This window comes from Leucopleurus acutus (genome assembly GCF_964270905.1).
Source record: "Leucopleurus acutus genome assembly, chromosome: 16".
NCBI lineage: Eukaryota > Metazoa > Chordata > Mammalia > Artiodactyla > Delphinidae > Leucopleurus > Leucopleurus acutus.
This window is the reverse complement of record NC_139158.1, coordinates 60,134,239-60,157,369: the sequence shown is the minus strand read 5'-3', so window position 1 is coordinate 60,157,369 and position 23,131 is coordinate 60,134,239. Positions and strand designations below refer to the sequence as shown.

Genomic DNA, 23,131 nt, shown 5'->3' with positions numbered 1-23,131 from the left:
TTTCCAGGTCCCTATGTGTTTTCCAGGATCTTCCAGGCTTTTCCTGAATGAGCAGGGCCTATTCCTTACGATCCCCGGAGCCCTTGAAAGAGCCTTGCTCAGGTTTGGGGTTTCTGTGGCCAGCTGCATGTCAACTCTTCTTTCTGCCTTCTTTTCAGAATCTCCCTGCTGCTTGGGGAGCCCTTTCTATCCTCTCTCTGTCTGCAGAATGCCTACTCTTCATAGGCACCACCTCCTCCAGGGAGCCCTCCCCGATAGCGCAAGCATCTCTATGCCCTTGTGCTTTCCCCTTAGGCAGCTCCTGTCTTCTTGGGGGTGTGGGTTTGCTTGTGGACACACTCACCCTCAGACACACACGACACACTGGACTGTGAACAACTTTGAGGGGTAGAGCGCAGGTCTGATTCTTCCACAAATGACCAGAACCAGCCCATGCCTGGCACAGAGCAAGTGTTCAATATATCACTATTATTATTTAGGGCTCTGCAAAGGGTCACATAGATGTGGGCCCTTTGAAACCTGAGCATAACAGTCTGGAACCATGGGCAGGGAGCTCTCCATGTCTCAGATAAAAAGCCAGAGGGAGCGCATCAGATTCACAGAGGGGAGCACAGCAAGGGGTTCCAAATGTAACATACATGTATATGCTTGTATAAATGGACATAAATAATTGAGATATACATAGATGCAGAAATATTATATTTCTGTCTTTGAATATATCGTTTGTATATCTCTAACATTTATGTAACACTTACCACATGCTGTGCGTTTTCTGCAGATTATCTCAATTATGACACAGATACTATATTTTACAGATGAGGAGACTGAGGCACAGAGAGGTAAGTAACTTGTCTAAGGCCACGAATCCAACGAGTGATAGAGTCAGGGTTCACACCCAGGCAAGCCGGCTCCAGGGCCATGTTCTTTAGCACAATGAGATACTTTTCCCGATGTTTCTTGCGCAAGAAAAATGGCAGATCCTGGACTTAGGGCCACAGAAGCTGCTGCCCAAGAATTGGGTCATGGAGTTGAGGTTTAACTGTTACTTGTGTAGGAAAGGGAGGCTCCCCCAGCTTCCTGTTATGCACTTACCATGTCCCAGGCACTGGAGATGGGAACAGCAGTGAGCTTGCCCAGAGCAGTCCAGCCAAGTGTGTGAAGGGCTGGCTTGGGGACAGTAATTATAACGTTATAATATAATTTGCTGAACATATACTAAGTGCCAGCACTAATGCTCTACGTGTGGTATCTCATTCAAGCTTCACAACACTTCAGATGAGGTAGGCACACCTATGGCCCCCATTTTGCAGATGAGAAGGTGAAGGGACTTGCTCAGGGTCGCTCAGGGAGAGAGGGATAAAGTCAGGATTTAAGCCTTGGCTTTGGTGCTCAGTGGCTCAAAGAGGAGTCAGCAGGACGTTGTGGCTACTCACTGTTCAGCTTAGGGAGTCGGAGGCATCCAGCTGAGCCCTGCCTAGCCCAGAGCCGGGGATGTTTCATTCAGCTCTAGACATTGCACTCGAGGGAGGAACATTATCAGACTGGGTTGGGTCCCACAGAGGGGATGTCAGAACCAGCTAGCTGGAGGAACCAGGGGCATTTAATAGAGGGGTTGGGGACACATCACCGGGAAGCCCTCAGAGGTGGAATTAGGCATACAATGCAGGCGGACAGAGAGTCATCAGAGATTCTTTGGGAGGAAGTGACCTCCCATCAGTGAAGGCATTCCAGCATGGCTGGATGATGAATGTGGCTGTGGAGGAGATTCTATCATCATGTGAAGAACCAGATGACATGTGAGGTCCTTTGTGGCCCTAGAGCATGAGTCTATGAATTCAATTCTGTCCTGGTTCCAAGCTAGCTTATCTTTAAGATCCTTGAGTTTCTGAGAGACGTAACATCATGTAGGAGAAACACCATGAGTTTTGGCAGCAAAACTGAATTCAAAACCAGGCCCTACCTGTTTTGTAACTTTGGGCAGGGGACTTAAGCTCTGTGTCTCAGTTCCCACATCGCTAAAGCAGGTACAGCAATGCTTACCTCAGAAGGTTGTGGGGAGGATTAAATGGAGTCATTTGCCTGGAACATAATAGGTGCTCAAGAAATGTTCATTCCTTTTCCTGAACAGAGCCAAGAACCAGGCTGAGGGAGGGGTGAGAGACCTTGATGATTTTCTAATGGGCTCATATTTAAGCCCATCCTGTGGTTAAGAAGCAGAGGTACAGAGAAGCCCACTTGACTTGCCTGAGTTCACACACTGAGCTGGAGCAGAGCCAGAATGAGCCCAGTTCCCCTGATTCCCAGCCTGAAATTTCCACCTCACCCCACAGCATAGGACAGGCTGGGAAAGTCACCTCCCCACTTCTGGGCCTCTGTAAAATGATTGCCTCGGGGTGACTGACCTTGGAAGGCCCCTTCCTGTTCCTAGCATGGCAGTGTCAGCGACATTCTCTCCACCCCACCCAGTGGCCAGGATGTGCTGAGTGCTAACCAGCCGCCTCCAGATCCCATGACGTGCGCCCAAACGGGGGACAGATGGCAGGAACTGGAGACGCCCAGGGACTGACCGCTGGTGCATACTCTGTAGCCACTAGCCCAGGGCTCCCAGCCCACCCATGAGCCTGGGCCCCAAGCCCACCTGTACAGCTGCCCCTCGCTGCCCAGCTGGAAATGCTCATACTGGGCGTAGGCCTCGTTGCCTTCCCAATCTTGCAGCTCCACGCGCAGAGAGTACGCTGCCCTGCTGGTGAGCTGGTGCACCACCTCGTTACCTAACCAGTGCTCCCCGGCTGGGTTGCCAAAGCCCTGGGGAAGAGGAGAATGGGGGTAGGCTGCATGCCGAGGAGGAAGGCTACACCTCCGGTTAAGGAGCTGGGCTGGGCCGGGCTCTGGGGACACTTACCCAAAACCACTTTGCTAGGAGCTCCCCAACTCCTAGAGCAAAAAGACTAAGACTTTTGTGAATGTAAAAGCCTGTTAAAAATAACTGAAATCACATGAATCATAACTGAAATCTATGAAGTTCAAGAACAGGCAAAAAAACAGAAGTCTGTGGTGGTAGGAGTCAGAATAGCTACTACCTTTAGGGGAGTCTTGACTTGGAGGGGACACAAGGAGGGTTTCTGGGGTGCTGGAAGTGTTGTATATCTAGCTTTGAATGGTGGTCACATGGGTGAATACATATGTGAAAATTCACTGAGTCTTACACTTCAGATTTGTGCACTTAGCTACATGAATATTACATCTCAATTAAAAAATTAAATCAGCTGCATAACTGGTAGAGCAAACATTGTTCAGTGACATGGCAGCCACTGCAAAATTTCAGTGACATAGGAATGTAAAGCTAAGAGCATTGGGAGTCACCAGTGTCCCAGGGTGACACGTGACCAATGCCCTTGGGCAGAACAATAATTCAGCACCGAGGACAGGGCACACCTAAGCCCCACTCCCCATTTTAGTCATGCTGTACCCCTTATTAGCCTAATGGTTAATATCCAGCAGTCTTTTGCGTATTTCTGCTTCTGAGCACCCTATTTCTCTTTGCCATTTGAGTGATTCTTTAAAACCCAATTGGTTCAAGAACAGTCATAGATTAATTTGGTGCTTTTTAAAAAGTATTTATCAAATGAACAGCAAGCAGACACACACAAAATAGTATTGTATTTCTGTGTAGCTTTTTCTATTTCTTTTGCTCTTAAAAACTTTAATAGCTTTTGAGTCAGTTTGCCAAAAATCCTTTATCCAAAATTTAATTAAAAAATTGAAAGACGATAAGGCACTATTCCTCGTCTTGTAAAATGCATGGGGTCTTTAAGCCAGCAATTCTGAATTTAAAACATCTCTCCTGCAGATGTAGTCATGTATGTGTGCTAAGACAAAGACATTCATTTAAGCGATGCAGCCAGGGGTGAGCAGCGGAGATCACTTTTTTCTCTTCCCTTTTTTGTATTCTTTAAAAATTTTTAGCAAGGTATATGTATTATCTTTTCCAAAAATTAAAACAAAATAAAACTTAAACTTTCATTCTTAGGATATATGTCAGGACTTGCAAAAAGAGGGTTCAATTTCGGGTGATGGAGTCCCCGATAGCATACTTGCACTGGCCAAATCTCTTTGAAGGCAGTTGGTTTAGGTGGGCTGAGTTATTTTCTGAGAAGGGTTGGGGGCAAACCAGACCCCTGCCCACAACCCACTTCCTGCCCCAGGTTTCAGGGCTGACAAGCTCCTCCCCAGGGCAGAAATGTTACCTGTTTGTAATCCTTCCAGTTCCGTTGGAAATTCATGCTGCCATTCTCACGGCGCTGGATGAGGGTCCACCCACCTCCACTGGCCTCCATGTCACAGAATACCTGGAGGAAATTGGGGAGGTGGGAAGTTGGAAGCCCCAGGAGGCAGCCAGAAGCCAGGTCTGGGCCAGCCCGAGGGTGATTTGGCTGACAGAACCTCACAGAGCAACAGGTGAGCTTGGTGGTCCAGGGCCTCCCAAGGATCCAGGTCCGAATCCCCCACCCGTTGTCTTCATTTGTCTGAAACGGTGGGCAAGTGATGTCCTCCCGGAGCCTTCTTTTCCTCAGTTGTAAAATGGGGATGTTAATACCTTAACCTTTTTGTGCCTCAGTTTCTCATCTGCACACTGGGATTGTTGTGAAAATTAAATGAGATGAGTCATCCACCAAAAGAACAGAGCCTGGCACATAACATGCTAGGAACTCAGTAAATGGAGGCCTTTCACTCGCTATTATTGCAGGGTTGCTGTAAGAATTAAATGCCAAGAGATGTAAAGTGCTTGGCACATGGTGTAGACTCAGGAAATGTTATTACAGGGGTTCCCTGGTGGCCTAATGGTTAGGATTCTGTGCTTTCATTGTGGAAGCCCAGGTTCGATCCCTGGTTGGGAAACCATCCTGCATGCCGGGCGGCATGGCCAAAATACAAAAAAGAAAAAGGAAATGTTATTACATTCAGCAGATAAATGTTTTCTGAGCATTTACTAGGTGCCAGGTTCCATTCAAGGCATGGGGAATGCCAATATGGATTAGACAGAATGATTCTTTCTTTCAAACAGCTTACCATCCACCACAATCACATCTTTCAGTTTAACTTTTGTTCACATGTTATTTCTTCCAGCCAGCTCAGTACATTTCAATGTTTGATGAGGAAACATTTGGTGCCTGCCCCTGTACTAGGTGAATCAGAGACAAATCAGAGATAAATTAACCCCCAGGGCTGGCTTGGTCTGGAGGAGGCTAGCAGACTGATAGGGCTAGGTCTGATAGGGCTAGCAGACTATTGAATAGGAACATTTGAGCAGCTACAAAGAGAGTTCCCAAGAAGGAGTCATGGGGCAATCCTGGAAAGCTTCCCAGGGGAGGTGGCATTGGAACAAGGCTTTGGATGATGATATGCCTGCCAGACAGAGATCAGTGGGAATAGTGTTTCCAGTGGAGGGAGCAGGAGTAAAGGCTCTGAGATGGTGAAGGTCTGCTCAGGGAGAGAAGACAGTGGCATCTGTTGTGAGGGTAGCAGAAGTTGCAGGAAGGGAAACTGAGGCCCAGAGAAGGGAAGGGACTTGCTCAAGGCAAATGAGTCAAAAGTAAAGCTGAGGTTTGAGCCCAGATCTCTTGCCTCCCAGGCCAGCTCTTCCCTCTCTATCAGTGTTCCCAAATTTTAGTTATTCACGCCTATCCAAATTCCACCATAGCTGAACTAATTTCATATAAAATATTTACTTTAAAACTGGTATCTTTCAGGCTTCTCTGGTGGCGCAGTGGTTGAGAGTCTGCCTGCTGATGCAGGGGACATGGGCTCGTGCCCCAATCCGGGAAGATCCCACATACAGCGGAGCGGCCGGGCCCGTGAGCCATGGCCACTGAGCCTGCGCATCCGGAGCCTGTGCTCCACAACGGGAGAGGCCACAACAGTGAGAGGCCCGTGTACCACAAAACAACAACAACAACAACAACAACAACAACAAAAAAACTGGTATCTTTCATAGAGAATGGACTTGAGGATACGGGGAGTGGGAAGGGTAAGCTGGGACGAAGTGAGAGAGTGGCATGGACATATATACACTACCAAATGTAAAATAGATAGCTAGTGGGAAGCAGCTGCATAGCACAGGGAGATCAGCTCGGTGCTTTGTGACCACCTAGAGGGGTGAGATAGGGAGGGTGGGAGGGAGACGCAAGAGGGAGGAGATATGGGGATGTATGTATATGTATAGCTGATTCACTGTGTTATACAGCAGAAACTAACACACCATTGTAAAGCAATTATACTCCAATAAAGATGTTAAAAAAAAAAGGTGTCTTTTTTTTACATAAATAAATACTCAGACTAAATGCATCTTAAAAGGAAATCTTATTAGTACCATAGAGGGAAAATTAGCAACACTTGCTTTTATTCAGATAATTGTAAAAATATATATAATGAAAACAAAATAGTGTTAGAAAATTCTAGCTAGAGATTGAGGGCCTAATCTCTCTTTGTTAAAAGGGGGATTTAGCAGGTGTGTGAGAACTGTTGAAGATAATCTGAGCCATCCTCCTTGATATATTCAGCTGGGTTGAAAGAAAACTGAAAAGGGAATATGAAGTGGGAAGACTGGCTAGTTGTTCTCCAAACTCTTCCACTTCTGGGCCTGGCCCCCAAACCCTCCCTCCTGACATCCACATTTTCCCTTGACTGCCCTCCCCCCACGCATCTGATAACTGGGCCTCAAAGTTCTGGGTAAGCTTGGGAGCCACTCACTGAAGATGGTGGAGCTTCCATCGGCCCCAGTCTCTAATTTCCCACATAAAGCAAGCTCCCACACCTACCTTCAGCTGGACTGTAGGTAGACTAGAAATAAACGTCTTTGTGGTAAGCCCCTGGAACTGAAATGCTTGCCGGTTTGTTTGCTGTACCAGCCAGCATCATCTGAACCAACACAGAACCATTTATTGCTATTCCGACTTAAAAGCATCCCAGGAAAACACGCTGGAGAAGGATGCATTGCCAGCTTTGGGAACTTCTGCTTTAACCGCATGATCTGACGCTGAATGAGTGGGGGCTCCAGAGGGTAGGCTCACCCCCACCTTCTCTGGAATCTCAGCTGTTGGACAAGGCCTGGAGGTGACGTTGGTGGGGGCAGGGCGGGGTGGGGTGGAGGGCTGTCTGCGGGTCTTCTGGCTCAGCACCCTCTGATAGCCTCAGCCCTCCGGGAGCCCCCTAACCTTTCTGGGCTCTGTCACATTGGCCACATGGATGGTGTAGATGCCACTGGCATTGGCTCCGGAGCGCTGGATCTCTGCACAGTCCTGGAACACCTGCTCAGCTGCCCTCATGGAGGCTGCAATGGGACAAGGTAAAAACAATTGGAAGTGAGCTAAGGAGAGAGGGAAGGGGTCAGGTGGGCACTCCCGTCTGCTCTGTGCCAGGTTCTGGGCTGGGAGGCGTTGGGGATAGGGAGAGGTAGTCGACCCGGGAAGGTTTCGTAGAGGAGCTGACAGTGAGCTGGGGCCTGGATGAGGAGCAGAGGCCACCCAGGTGGAGAAGGGGCGAGTGTCTCAGGCAGAGGGAACAGCATATGCACGGACTCCAAGGCGGGAAGAGTCCTGTGTGTGCAGGGATCGGGGTGAGGTGAGGGGAATCTGGCTAAGGCCACAAAGAGGAGATGACTCCCACCCAAATCCAGAGCTAAGGCCGGAGGGAGCTCTGGCTGTTTGATGGACCAGAGAGCAACATTAAAGAAGGAGAGATGAGGCTGAGATTTCAGCCTTGAATGCCAGGCTGAGGAGCCCAGACTGTGCAGAAGAAGAGCCCTCTGGCCAGAGGATAGAACAGAGATTGGAGGGGATGAGACTCAAAGCAGGAAGGGCAGAGATGAGGCTGCTAGAGTCTTCCAGGACAGGTAATTGGGGCTTGAACTCCACTGAGGTACTTCCGCATTTCACAGACTAGGAAACTGAGGCCCAAAAGTGAGGTAACTGGCTCAAGGCCACACAGCTGGGTCAGGTGGGAGGGGTTGGGCAGGGCTTTCCCTCTCTCCAGGTCTTATGGGGGATTTGTCCTTGGAGCTGTCTCGGGTAGGAGACCCAGGGTCCCCTCCACAGCCCACTCTACCAGCTGCAGCTCTTAGGTGGGTCCCCCTCATTGTGCCCTCCCTGGGAGCTGACCTCTGGCCTTAAGGGAGAATATTAATTTAATGGCCAAATCCCACCAGGGCCCTGGAGGCCTTCAGGCTTAACCTGAAAAAAGTGACTGTTGGTAAATAAACTACAGAGGTTTCAAACACCCTCTCTGGCTCCTTTTTTGGGATCCAATTAGAGGTTTGGGCTATGATTCCACCAGAAACCAATCTGTGGGTAGGTGGGTATCCAAGGATAGGGCTAAAGTTCCAGATGGATAGGTATCCTGACCAGTGAGGAACCAGGAAGCTACCAAGGGGTGGGACTTCCTGTTTTGGCCTCATTCTTGAACCTGGATCCTGGGTCCTGAAGCTGAGGCCCTGTTGAAATGAGGCTGTTATTCCCAGATCACAAATGAAGGGACAAAGGCCCCAAATCCATCCCAGTCTGTGCACATACATTCCCTGGGCAGAGTCTCCACGGCCACGTCTGCCAGCCCCCTGGTCCCTGGGGAACTGGAGTCTAGCCAAACCTGGTAGGTTGCTGGCCTAGAGGCGAGCTGGGACAGGCCCAACTTTCCCAGCTAGGAAAGGGCAGAGCTAGGAGCTGGCCTCAGATTTCCAGCCACTCTTCTCAGGGTCTGTCCACTATTGTTTTCCTTAGTCAACAACAATAGCCTTAACGACAATCATAGCAATAAAAGTGAAATACCCACCATGCATTGTAGTGTTTCTTAGCCAGGTACTGTCAGGGGCAGTCTGGGGCCAGGAAAAGTATTTTCAGGGAGCATAAGAGCAAGGATGGACCAGTATTGCCATGCAACATAGTCTGGCCTCAGCCTGGACCTCGCTTAATCTTTGCACCAGCTTCACCCCCTTTGGCCCTAGGCACCACGCTCAGCCCCTTCATGTGTATGAACTCATCTGATGCTCTGTGCCAGAACTCTGAGAGGAGCTATTATTCCCATTTTATAGGTGAGGAAAGTCAAGGCTCTGAGATGTTAAATGACCTGTGCAAAGTGCCAGTGCTAGTAAGTGAAGGAGCCAGAGCTCGAACTCTGGTCCATTTGACTGGAGAGCCAGTACCTTTCCTACTACCCACCTCCCCTTGGGTCTCCACCACTGAGCCCATACAAGGTTGGACAAACAGACCTCGTTAACGAATGCTGCTTCTGATGCCATGCATGGGTTAGGTCTTTTCTACCTGTGCCCCCGTCCTTCTAACCTTCTGAATGCCCTGAGTTCTCCACCCCTTGCCAGCCTCCACCTGCCTAGGACAAAGCTGTGCAGAGAGGGGGTGCAGGCTTCCTGCTGGCCTTCATGGATGCCTGGTTCCTGTGCCCGTCTCCATCCAATCTTCTGTTCTACACCTGGTGACTAATCTTCCTCCAGTTTCTCCATCTAGACAGTAGGGAGAAACAACCCGTAGTGCCTCTCCCTGGTGACAGTAGGGCAGGACAGGCGTTTGGTCAAAGGGGGCCTGAGGCAAAGTCCCCTATACAACCTCTCACCCAGACTGGTGAGCAGACATTGGGCCACAGCTGGAGACTGAGTTAGCGGTGAGCCTGTGGGGAGAAGTGTTGGGCCCAGGCCCCGTGCCTTTGCTACAGGATTGATTTAGGCAGCCTCATTGCTACGGCTCTATGCACAAGCCAGTGATGGGTTCGAGTCACTCCTAATCTCATGGTTTGGAAGGTGTTCACCTCTCTTGCCTGTGGCCACCTCAGGCCTCACACCCCTATCTGGTGGGACCTGCCCAACTTAGATGGAGCCATGGTGCCATCCTCTGTCTCTAAATCGCTGCCACCCATAGTGTCTGGAATCCATCACTATTGCTTTTTGTTTTTTTTTGGCTGCATTGGGTCTTCGTCGCTGCGCGCGGGCTTTCTCTAGTTGTGGCGAGCGGGGGCTACTCTTCCTTGTGGGGCGTGGGCTTCTCATTGCGGTGGCTTCTCTTACTGTGGAGCACGGGCTCTAGGCACGTGGGCTTCAGTGGTTGCAGCACGGGCTTAGTTGCCCCACGGCATGTGGGATCTTCCCGGAGGACCAGGGATCGAACCCATGTCCCCTGCATTGGCAGGCGGACTCTTAACCACTGGAAACTTCAGGAACACTGCTGGCAGGGTATCTAGCACATAGTAGGCACTTAACAAATATGTATTTCCTCCTCCTTCCCTCAGAGACCCACAGACGGGGGTTGGGCATCTTTTGCAAGAGACAGCTGTGGAACTCTGCTGTTCACAGCTGTATCCGCAGCACCAGCACCGGGTCTGGCGCGGTAAGTGCTTGTTGACTGAGTGATTGAAGTCGGTCCCATTAGAAGTGAGGGCTGGGGAGCGGGGCCGGCCATTGTCCTCCTTTCTCAGAAGCCTGGGCCACAGGTGCCTCCCCACTTCCGTTTGGCCCTCTAGGGCTTAGGGGCAGGGGGCATTAGGGTGAGAGAAGTCCTTGGGAGGCATTGAGTCCAACCTCTCCATTCTGCAGATAGGGAAACTGAGGCCTGGGGAGGGAGGCAAGCCCAAGCAAGTGAGGATGGAGGGTGGATCCTGGACCCCGGACTCCTCAGTCTGGGCTGGTGGTATCCTTCTTATTATCATCACCTCCATTAAACGCATGGGGAAACGAACGCCGGTCAAGGTCACACGTGGAGTCGGGGCAAGAGTCTGGACTGGTTCCTCTTAGGACTGTTGTCGTCACCATTATTACTGCTGTTTGGTGTTATTCCTGTTTCATAGGTGGGGGCGGGGGGTGGTCTTTCCCGAGGTAGCTTCCAGGACTGGCGTGAACCGGGAGAGTAAGCGGGGTCTCCCACCCCTCTCCTCCCCTCCTGCCGCACCTGGCGGGCCCCCTTTGCTCACCCGGGCCCTGGGCCACGACGCGCACCAGGCGCTGCACCGACTCCAGCAGCTGGCTCTGCTGGCGCTGCAGGAGGCTAGAGTTGCTGCTGGCGGCGCGCAGGCTGCGCTCAAGGCCGGCGAGGGCGCCGCTCTGGCGTCCCAGCAGGCGCCGCAGCCGCTCCTTCTCGCCGCGGAGGCTGGCCAGCTCCGCCTGCTGCTGCGTCTCCAGGGCCTGCACCCGCGTCTCCAGCGCGCTGCGGGGCGGGGGCGCACAGGCGTGAACCCGCCGTCCCCACCTTGCAGTCACACTCGCGGGCTTTCCCCTGGGCCCGGGAGTGAGACTCAGACCCACACTGAGGCTCAGAGCGGTAGCGTCCCGCCCAGGGTTACACAGCCCGGAGGTCCGTGCCCACAGATAGCACAGAGTGAGGAGGGGAGGAAAGAGAGACCTGGCATTGGAGTAAAATGGATTGGAGTCCAGTAGAGGAAAGAGGTGGGGTGGGAGGGACACAGCAGCAACCTGGTAGCCATTATCAAATCCCAAATATGCGTGCCCTTTGACCTAGCAGTCCACTTACCAGAGATAACCTCCAGGGAGCACGGGCATGAATGCCCTTTGGAGGATGGGTCGTAATAGGGAAAAACAAAACAGCCAAAATGCCAACGGCCAGGACTGGCTGAGTCTGTTCTGTTCTGGTGTCCCTGGAAATGTTCTGGAGCGGTGAAGGGGAAGGAGGCTGAGAGCATTTGCGCAGAATTGGAAAGATGCCGGGGACTTGGAGTGGGCGCCCTGGCGCATCAGTACCTCTAGTCTAACCCCACATGTGGGAAATTAAAAGAGAAAGAAAAAGGTATTAATGTAAATGTAGAGGGATACTGGGGAGCTTATAGGAAAAGGCGCGGATGGACACGTGGAAGGACATAGTGGCGCCTGTGTTTCTAGCGAATGTGAAAGAAAATCCACTAAGTGCTGTTACTTCTGCAGAGCAGGTTTGAGCAGATGGGGGTGGAGAGGAGGGGGTGGGTGGAGGGGACTGACCTTCCCTTTCATTCTGCACAGGTCTCTATTGTCTGATAAGTAAGACTGTCTAATGAGCATGAGGCATTTTTGTAATGAGTTTTAAAAAAAAGAGTCTTAAAAAAGAAAGAAGCTTTTGACTCAGCTCTTGCACTTTTGGCATTTTATCCCACAGATTTGCTCACATGTGTGTGCAATAAGATATGGGAATGTTATTCATAGCGTCACTGGTTGGAATCGTAAAAGACTGGAACAACCTCAATACCCATTAACTGGGGACTGGGAAATAAATGCGGGGACAGCCACACAGTGAAACATTATGCAGCTGGAGGAAAGAACGGGCAAGTGTGTCATGCAGTTACGGAACCATCTCTAGGATAACTGAAAAAATGAGACCAAAAACCAACGTGCCGAGGAGTAGTCTGCTTCACTTGGGTTTAAAAAGGGACTGTGCGTACATATTTGCCTCTGCTGTGGGTGGGTGGGTGGCTGAGGGATAGGGGTAGGAGGGAGATGTCTTCCTATACATGAGGCTATGCCAACCCATTCTCCAGACTAAGAAAATGAGTCCAGCCAGGGCAGGAGGAATTTTCCCTGGACCCCAAATTATGCCGCAGGAAAAGAGAGAATTTGGGCACACTGGATTCTAGAATTTTAGCTGTCTCCATGGGCCAAGAGCTTATTGATCATATCCTCAATCTTCACTGGTCTCTAGGCACTGGGTAATTCAATTCAGAGTGATTGATAGTGTCCCAGTCCTTCCCCCCTCAGGGTGGAGAGTAAGAATAAGAAGTTACACAAACTATCATTAACGGTCCTCAGGTCACAGGGAGCTGGAGGACCTTTATGCCTTTTCTTTTTTTTTTTTTTTTTTTTTTTTGCGGTACGCGGGCCTCTCACTGTTGTGGTCTCTCCTGTTGCGGAGCACAGGCTCCGGACGCACAAGCTCAGCGGCCATGGCTCACGGGCCCAGCCGCTCTGCGACATGTGGGATCTTCCCGGACCGGGGAACAAACCCGTGTCCCCTGCATCGACAGGCGGACCCTCAACCACTGCGCCACCAGGGAAGCCCCTTATGCCTTATCTTGACCCAGCATGTGAGCAACAGTAACATCTCGCCCTGTACACAGGGCTTGTGGCTGCTTCAGTGCCTCCTCCAGCAGCCAGACCTTGGCAGTGTTTTCTCTACTCAGCTCGAAACCAAGATGAAATCAGCTTCAGAGGTCCATGTCTCTCTGCCTTATCTGTACCCCAGGACTCTTTCTTTCTTTGTAATTTAAAGGGTGTTCCCCTTGTGTGTCTTTGCTTATAAATGCAGAGACTGTCTGCTAATGCAGAAAAGAAACTGGTCACTGTGGTTGCTTCTGGGAAGGAGAGTTGGTAGATGAGATCAGATTTATTTGTTTGCAAATAAGTAAATCAAATTAAAATGTACAGGGTGAATTGTATGGTATGTAAATGGTAGTTCAATAAAGCTGTTAAAAATTTATGAAATAAATAAAGGAAGAAAGAAAAGAAGGGAAGAAAGAGAGAGGGAGAGAGAGAGAGGGAAAGATAGAAAGAACAGAGAAAGAATCAGCGTGTCCTGAGCCCCAGGAAAATGCCTGTCCCCTGTCCCACCCAGGACGGGATAGCCAGGCCCCATGCCTGCCTGGCCGCCAGCCCCAGGGTCCACATTCACTCTCGGCTTCAGTCTGATCCCCAGCCCTGGTTTCAGTCTTTCCCCCAGCCCTGGTCACGACCCAGCTTTAGCTCCAGCTCTAGTCCCCCAAGTGTCCCCTCACTCCAGTCTTAATCCAGGCCCCTAGCTCTGGCCCCACCCCCCAGCCCAGGCAGTAGCCCAAGTCCAACTTCCGACCTCGGCCCCGGCCCGAGCCCAACCCTGGCTGGCTCTGGTGCTCACCCTTGGTCTCAAGCCCACTTGGGTCCCAGCTGGCCCTGGCCCTCAGCCCTGGTCCCAACCCTTGTCCCTGTACAGTGCCAGGGTGCCAGTGCCCACCTGCTGTGGCCCTGCAGCCGGTGGAGCTCATGGCCCTGCAGCAGCAGCTGCCTCTCCAGCTTGTTGGTGGACAGTGACGTCTCCAGAAGCTGGATCTCCATTCTCGATGTCTGGTTCAGGACCTGCCCCGGCGAGTGGGGGGTGGGGGGAGGTGGGGGTCCATGTAAGCCCTGCAGGAGCCCTGCCAGCAGCCACAACACCTGACCTTGGGCCCTGCCATTCCAGAAACTTGCTGACCTATTTCCACCTTCTCAGTATTTTCTCACTCACTCACAGACCCTAACTGAGCTTTTGATCTGCTTCTTAAATTTACTCTTCCCCACCACTGCATGGCAGTTCCATTCCTCCTGCTGCTCGGACCCCAGCAGAGGTCAACTTTGACCCACCCCCCCATATCTAATCCATCAGCAGGTCCCATCAGCTCCGCCTTCCAAATGGGTACCTGACCACTTCCCTGCGCTTCTCCGCCCCCACTCAGGCCCCGGCCTCCATCTCCCGCCGTACCCGGGCCAGCCTACTCACCGGGCTCTCTGCTCCTGCCCTTGCTTCCTGCAGCCCTTGGCTGCTTGGTAGTCTGAGGTAGACTTAAAAAGCAGCCCCTATGCTCTCCCTGCGGCTCCCACCTCACACGGCAGTGGCCTGCAAAGCCCTGTGATGCCATCTGCCCCCATCACCTGTCTGAGCCCACTAGTCTCCCTGGGTCACTCCAGCCATACCGGCCTCCCTGATGCTCCTGGAGCTTGCCAGCACCGTTCCACCCCTGGGCCTTTGCATATACCATTCTCCCGGTCGGGAAGGTTCTCCCAGGAAGCCTGGCTCCAATCCTACCCTCCCAGTGGTGCCTTCCTGGCCGTACTGTCTAAAGTTGCAACCCACCCCTCCCGCCACTCCCGGCGCACACTCCCCACTGATCTCGTCCATGCCACTTTCTCCCTAGTGCTACCCCCGTCTCACACACATGTTATTTATCCTGTTTGTTTTCTTGGTGCTCATTAGAAAGGAAGCTTCATGGGGGTAAGGCTCCACGCCTGTTTTGTTTACTGCTGTAAACTAGAACCAGGCCCATCCAACAGTGCCTGGTACATAGTAGGGTTTAACAAACATGTGCCCATTTGTCAGTGTCTTTTCAGCCATTCACTTACCCTCTTATTTATACTCCTGTCCTCTCCTTCCCTCTCCGCTGCTCCCTGTGGCCTCCTCTTTCAGAGTCACTGGCCCCCTGAGTTCTAATGAATTGTTTATTATCCACCTTCCCCTGGAGCACTGTGAGTCCTCTGGGGGGTGTGTGCTGCGGCATCCCCTCATCCCAGTGCCCAGCACGGACCCGGACACTGGAGTCACAGAGGCAGAAGAGCCAAACCCAGTGTCTACCCTCCCCCCTCTCCCTACCCTGGGCTCATGGCCTGGTGGGAGAACGTTTTGTAACGGGGTCATCAGGGAGGAGCCCAGGAGGCTACAGGGTCAGAGGAGGCCCTGACCTCACCCAGGGACAGGGGTCAGGGCAAGATGACTGGGGCTGTGAGCCAGCCTGGCCTGCCACAGGCCCCCCAGTGCTGCCCCCTCACCCTCCGGTACCTGAGCCTCCACGTCGGTCAGCTTGCGGGTCTGGGCGGTGGTCTGGTTCAGGAGGCTGGTGCCCAGCTCCAGCATGGTGGCTGTCTGGTTCTGGACCATGTGCTGCTGGGCCTGCGCCAGCTCCAACCTCAGGTTCATCTGGATGTACCTTTCTAGCTGTGGGGAGACAGACGGTGGGCTGGGGTCATGGGTAGGGCCTGGGGGAAGGCGCCTGTCCCTTCCATATATCCCCATGGAAGGACATAGAGCAACCAGGGGCATCCTCCACTCAGCAGCCAGAGGGATCCTGTTAAACCTAAGTCAAATCACATTTCTCCTCTGCTCAAAACCCTCCCAGGGTTCCTGTCTCACTCAGAGGGAAAGCCAAAATCCTCTCTGACCACAGGTTCTTTCATGACCTGGCCTCCTGCTACCACTCTGATTTCCTCTCCTTGCCTTCTCTCCCTCACTCCGCTCCAGACACACTGGCCTCTGTAACACCCTTCCAACAGAGCAAGCACACACCACCTCAGGGCCTTTGCACATGCTATTCCCTCTGTGTGGATCCTCCCCACTCACACACCATCTACAAGGCTCACTCCCTCATGTCATTTCAGGTCTCTTCCTACCACTTATCACTCCCTGACTTCGTATTACATATTTATCTGTCTATTGCCTTTTAAAATTTACCCTTGGAATGTCAGTGCCATGAAGCAAGGGGCTTTGACTTGCTTTATCTCCATATCTAGCACAATGCTTAGCTTACAGTGGGTGCTCAAAAAAAATGTGTTCAATGAGTCGATGAAAAGAGGAAGCAGCAAGGGTCAGAGCATAGCGCCCAGTGTCATGCCCGTTACCCCGCTTCCTAGGGCTGAGTCCGTAGCAGGAAGTGGGGATGCATCTTTCCCCGTACAAGAGTTTGCAGGTCCATCAACCAAGCTGGACTTTCTATTTTCTGGCCCCCTCCATCTGTGAAATGGAGCTGAACTGGCCAGTCTCCAAGGGTTCTCCCAGCTCAGATGTTTTGGGATCTGACAAGCTAATATTCATTTCTTTGACAGGGCAGCTCTCTTTCCCAAGAGCAGGAGAAAACTGGTGTGGTGTGAGACCAGGATCCAATTGCAAAGGTGAACAGCATGTTCTCAGGGCTCAGTGCCTGAAGGCAGAGAGCCGGTGCCCCTCCTCCACTCCTTCTCCATTTGGCACACTGGCTGGCCTCTTGCCGCAGTCTCTATCCCTCAGCCCTGGCTCCTTCCCTTCTCCTGTCAGTCTTCCAGGAGGTCCAAAAGGGCAGCTCCCAGGGTCCCTGGGAAGACTGGTGCTTCCAAGAGAGAGGCAGTGACCTTGGCTGGGGGTCAGGTTCCAGCTGCTTCTTCCTTAGTCTCTTCCATCTCAAGTGTCTGCTCCCACACCTTCCTCCCCTGAGTGCTTTAAAAGGGGCATGGTCCATTGTAGTGCAATGTTAAATCCTGAAGGGGGTGCCAGTGGTGTTGACTAGAGCAGTGGTTCTAAACTTGTAGTCCTTGTGGCAGCATCGCCAGTGAGCTTGTGAGAAATGCAAGTTTCTAGGCCCCACTCCAGACCTACTGAATCAGAAATTCTGCGGAGAGGCCCAGCCAGCTGATGCTTGCTTAAGTGTGAGAACCCGTGGTGCAGAGGTCACCAAGGGGACTTGAGGACCAGGGAGACAAGTACATCCGAGCTTCTCAAGCCTTTGTCCCTTTGGCGCCTTCTTTCCTCCTCTGCACCATGAGCGCCCCACCTCCCCCAGCACACACATGTGCTCCAAGGGCTCCCAGCTAAAAATTAAAGAAAAAAAAATCCTTGACTCCACAGCCCCCTCTATCTGTGTCTCCAGTTTCTCTGCTCCCCCAAACAACAACACTTCTTGAACAAGTTGTCTCCATTTTCACCTCCATTCCCACGCTCACCTTTTCATTTTTTTATTTTTAATAAATAAATAACTAAATTAATTTTGGGGCTGTGGCATGCGGGATCTTTGTTCCCCAACCAGGGATCACCCTTGCCCCCTGCAGTGGAAGCATGGAGTCTTAACCACTGGACCACCAGGAAGTCCCCACCTTTAAAAAAATTAATAATATCATTATGGTGTACTTCACGCACACACACAAAAGCATAAAGAATAGTACATTAAAATCTGTGTATCTACCACACTCAAGAAAAAAATACAATCCATATTGTTGAATCCTGCGCACCCGCCGACCTATCCTCAGCCCCAGGGAGCCCCTTCACTCTTTAACGCACCTTGTTATAACCCTCCTTGACAAGGGAGGGTCAGGGGACACTTCTGTGCCCTCAGCTTACCCTCCACCTCAGCAGCAGTCAACCCATGGGGCCGCTCCCTTTTTCTGGAAGTATTTCCCAGATGTACCCTCCTTGAGTTTTCCTTCTCCCCTCCTCCGTCCTTTGCCCTCCCCTCCCATCACCCCCTCTCTGAGTCCTCCTTTTTAAGGCTTCTTAAGGAGCTCTCATGAGCCCCATCCTGGGCCCTCGTCAAGGGTGTTTACGTTCTCTCCCTAGATCAAGGGTGCTTAATGGGGGACCACAGGGCCTGTGAAGAGAATTTAGGGGGTCCATGAACTTGGATGAGAGAAAAATTACATGTCTGTTCACTAACCTGTAATTAAAATTTGGTATTTCCTTCAATTATGAGCATAGGCCCCAAATCATAGCACTGTTAGTTGATTGTACAACTTCATTACCAATAGAAATCACAAATATTTTCACATCACAGCACCGATGTTACATTATCTTAAAATATGATAGTGATCATCACTTCAGAATGACAGACATTCTCAAACCCACCACTGGATAATGTGACAACTATGGCACAGATTTAATTTTTAATGTTTTGATTATAATCGCATTATCACTGGGTGTTCTTAGGCTTTTATTTTATGCATTTAAAAGTAATATTCTGGGGCTTCCCTGGTGGCGCAGTGGTTGAGAGTCCGCCTGCCGATGCAGGGGACGCGGGTTCGTGCCCCGGTCCGGGAAGATCCCACATGCTGCGGAGTGGCTGGGCCCATGAGCCATGGCCGCTGAGCCTGCGCGTCCGGAGCCTGTGCTCCACGGCGAGAGAGGCCCCAGCGGTGAGAGACCCGCGTAATGCAAAAAAAAAACCAAAACAAAAAAGTAGTAGTCTGAAAAAGGGTCCATAAGCTCCCCCCAGGACCAGATGGCAAAGTGCCCAAGGCCCCAGAGGCATCAGGGTCCTGCCACTCCAGTGGGTCCTAGGATTTTCACATCCCCCTACGTGCTGACTGCGCGGTCTCCATCCCACCCGGATTTCTCCCCTGAATGTCCCACCAGCTTGCCATCACCACCCGGGCTTCCAAAAGCATCTCAGGCAGAAGCATCCAACATATAACCCTTGATTCCCCAGCTCCCACAGCACCCCGTCCCTGCCTGTCCACCCCATTCTCCTCCCTCTTTCCCATCACAGTAAATGGCCTCACTCAGTACTTAAGCCCCAAACCCAGACTCCATCCTTGACTCTTTCTGTCACCCACCGCACTCAATCCACTAGCAAGTTCTGGTCACTATGATCCTAATGTGAGTTGCCAATCTGTTCGCTTCCCTGCACCTTGGGCGAGGCTGCCAGCATACCCACAGGTCAGCCTCCCCGCCATGCCTCTATCAATACTCTGGGGATTCTAACATGTGGCCCAGCGTGCATTCATGTGCACAAGGGTAAGCAGAGCTATACTGAGGCTGCTCTCAGACTATCCCATGTGTCACAAGCCTGGTTTAAAATATAGACTCCCAGGCCCTGAGCTTCTGCTCCACACAAACAGCAAGTTTATTCCTGCCATGAGACCTTCTCAAGCCTCTCCCCCAAGAGTCTCATTTGCAGATGGTCAAAGTGAGACCCAGAAGAATTGTCGAAGGTCACCAGCTGGTGGGCTGTGTTCCAAGACTCCTCAGGTCTGCAGAGCAGGGTAGCTTGGGATCCTCTCGAGCGATGGGAGCTCCTTAAGCACTCTTATTAGTCCCCCACTTGTCCTGTGGCTGCCAATGGCTGGGTGGGGCGAAGGCCACCCACAGCTGGGGCCCATCACCCAATTTGCCACGCATGCTCATGGGCCCTAGGATGGGTGATCTGGGCACCGTTCAGCCAGCCCGCAGCTCTGGTGACTGATGTCAGCTTGTGTGGTGGGCGCTGGGCCCAGCCTGGGCTCAGGCACCAGCTGGAAGGGTGGAGGAAGGACCCCCATGGAGAAACAGGCCCTGGTGGGATCTGCCACGCCCCCCCCCCCCCCCCCACGCAGGACTGGACCTCCCCATTCTCTGCCACCCTCATGCTGGTAAACTCTCAGGGCTGAGATGGGGGGAATGGGGCTCTGAACTCCCACCACCCCTCTGGCCTGCAAAGAGGCTGATCTTTGGCCCTTGAGCTACTCCCTCTCCCCTTGGCCCTGGGTTTGACTTCTGGCTCTGCTACGCTCTAGCTGTGGGCCTCTAGCAGGTGAGGGCTACCTTTCTCTGAGCCTCACTTTACCAACCTTTGACACGGGGACAGTAAACCCTGCTCCTCGTTGGGGAGGGGGCATTTGAAAAGGGCCTTGAAGGAGAGGAAAGGAGTTTTGACAGGCAGGGGCTGGGGGAGGAAGGAGGCTACCTCGGACACACTAGGGACGAGCATGTAGGCATGAGCAGCCTCAGTGGCCAAGGGGATCTGCTCAAGCCAGCTTTGCTCCTGCATTATCTAAATGAAAAAGACTTCAACTGGTCAATGCGTAAACAGCTGTGCTCCATTCATCCAATGAACTCTGCTCAGCAATTAAAAGGAACGAATTACTGACGCATGCGACAGCATGGAGGCATCTCCAATTATGCTGCACGAGAAAAGCCAGACTCAAAAGGCTACATGCTGTAGGATTGTATTTATATGACTTTCTGGAAAAGTCAGAATTAGCTGTTGTCAGGGGCTAGGGCCCGGGGGTAGGGATTCACAGCAAGGGGACACAGGGGAAATTTTTGGGGTGCTGGCAATATTCTATATCATGTGATGGTGGTTACACGACTATATACATTTGTCAAAATTCATAGAACTGTACATTAAAAGAGTGAATTTCACCGTATCCACATATTGAGACTATATCTCAATATGAAACAAACCTAGCCACACAAGGTTCTATAAAATGTCCCACATAAAAATGTGTTATAATAATAAATGTGTTTCCTCAAGCTAATCCCTCACCCTCTGAGTTTCATTCATGTATTCACTCAGAAATTATTCCTTGAGCATCCCATCTTGGGATGGGAATTAGGGTGAAGCAGGACAGGCTGAACCTTGGCCCCAGGGGAGGAAGGGCAGAGATTAGAGCCTAAGGAAGGAGAAAGGGCTTCGGCAGGGGTCCCTCAGGCACTGGGCCCCGGGCAGGGAGGGATACAGGAGCAGAGACCTGGCGAGCCTGGAGGACGTGCAGGGCCCAGTCAGCCCAGCCCCATTTCACATACAGGGAAACTGAGGCCCCAATCAGGAAAGTAACTTGCAGGAAGTTACACACAGGAGCTACTGCCCTGTCTAGCCAGACATATGGACATCTGGAAGGTCAGAGCTTTGATGGTTTTGTGTATGTGTTTCAATTTAAACGCAAATTTTTGTAATTTTAATTTAAAATTTTCTGATGGGTAATATAAGCCCTGCCCTGTTTCCCCTACTCACAGGCCACTGAAGGGGCTTCCAGGTTTCCTCTCAGAGAAACTCTAAGCATGTACCAGCAGTAAGTATGCTTATATCCCCCCGCTTTTAGTCTATAAAAATGTCAGCTCACCGTGCTGCACCCTGCGTCTTTTTTCTTAATATACTTTGGAGATTGTTCTAGATTCATCCAGGGAGACTCGCCTTGCTGTTTTAACAGCCTCCCACTGTTTGTTTACAGCTGGGCTGTAGGTTATTTCCAGGCTTTTGCCATGACACCAGGGCTGCTGGGAACATCCTGTTCACTTGTCATTAACTCTCTTGCAAGGCTGCTTGGGGATAAATCCCTTAAACCAGAACTGCCGAGTTTAAGGGTGTGTACACTAGTGATGTGGACAAACTGCCCTGGGCAGAGGCTGTGTCTGTCGTTCCCACACTGCGTCTGGAGGAGGGGTCCTGAGCCAGGGTGTTACCTACTCCAATCCTCCAACACACATCCACACGCCCCTATCTCAGGAGCTCCCAGAGCTTCTCCTGTCAGCTCCCTTCTGACTTTCAGGTCTGCCCATAAGTGTCACCTCCTCTGAGAAGCGTTCCCTGGCCACCCCATCAAAGGTAACTGCACCCCAGCCCTACTCCACCTGCCATGACTGTGGTTTCTTCACAGCATGTCACGCATCTGAAATCACTGCAGTCATCTCCTATTTGTCTCTTCCCCCCACAGGAATATCAGCCCAGGAGCACAGGGTTGCCCTGTTCATGGCCACGCCCTCTGTGCCTCTAACAGTGCCAGACACATAAGAGGTGCTCAGAAACTATTTGTTAAAAAGAACAAATAGGTCCATTCTATGTAAGGAGCACCGGATTTCCACTGAATCATCGTTTGGCTGCTAGAAATAAGTTTGGACGTCCTAACCCAGCCCCAGCGGCCCCTGGAGCCCCGTGAGAAGTATGGCCAGAGGGCCAGAGTGTGGGGAGACCACTGGTTCAAGGACAGTAAGAAAAGGGGAAGAAATGCCGCACAGAGACTGGAGGGCAGGGGGGCAGGAGCTGAGGGAGGCCCACGGCAAGGGAGGGAGCCAGCTTGTGGTATCTGCAGGGGAAATGTTCCAGAAACCTGACACAGTCTCGGGGCCCATTCGTCTGTTCAACACACTCATTCAGAAGTGCCAGGACTCTTGCGGGGCACTGGGGAGAGAGCGGTAACCAGGGCAGGCTGGTTCCTGCTTGAGGAGGGGTGCCGGGTGTGGCCCCAAGGGCTTTACTTAGCCCGTTTAGTCCTTGGTCTCATCGCTCCCATTTCACAGACGAGGAAAAGAAGCACGGAGAAGATGAGCCCGTCCCCCAAGTCTCACAGCTTGGGAGTGGCAGAGGCTGGCTTGGGACCCAGGCCTTTGGGCTCCTGAGACCACAGCCTTCACCACTCCAGTGGGCTGCTTGTAGCAGCCAGACTTCATGGCAGCCCCAATCACCCTCCCAGTACTCATGCCCCAGTGTAGTCAGACTGGCCAGTGTGACCAACAGGAAACTGGAGAGATGTTGGTGGTGAGCCCGTGGTGACATCGTCACATTGTGGCTTCTGCTTTGCCCCCTCTTGAATCTCTTGCTCGGGGGGAAGCTGGCCCCCATGTCCTGAGGACCCTCAAGCAGCCCTGAGGAGGGACCCATCTGGAGAGGAACAGAGGGCTCCCACCAGCAGCTAGTACCACCCTCCCGGCCCTGTGCTGGGGCCACCTGAGAGGCTGATCCTCCAGCCTTAGTCAAGCCTTCAGATGACCACAGCCCCGGCTGACATCCGAGTGTAACTACATGGAAAAAAACCCTAGTTGGAGCTACCTTGGTAAGGGGCTCCCGATTCCTGACTCTCAGAAACTGTGAGAGATAATAAATGTTTGTGGTTACTCTAACTTGCTGAACACCTTAGGGTGATGCATTATGCCACAACAGA

At 51.8% G+C, this 23,131-nt stretch overlaps 1 protein-coding gene across 1 annotated transcript in view; it reads right to left on the bottom strand.

Annotated features, from left to right (window-relative positions):
• Positions 1-23,131, bottom strand: part of ANGPT4 (angiopoietin 4) — a gene marked incomplete at both ends in the record, with an annotated part of 39,016 nt that overhangs the window by 3,711 nt on the left and 12,174 nt on the right. The window contains 6 exons of the mRNA XM_082856745.1: positions 2,639-2,805; positions 4,248-4,349; positions 7,215-7,330; positions 10,966-11,198; positions 13,962-14,083; positions 15,537-15,692. Of these exons, the coding sequence (XP_082712871.1) occupies positions 2,639-2,805; positions 4,248-4,349; positions 7,215-7,330; positions 10,966-11,198; positions 13,962-14,083; positions 15,537-15,692 (896 nt within the window). The remainder of the gene's footprint in view (positions 1-2,638; positions 2,806-4,247; positions 4,350-7,214; positions 7,331-10,965; positions 11,199-13,961; positions 14,084-15,536; positions 15,693-23,131) is intronic.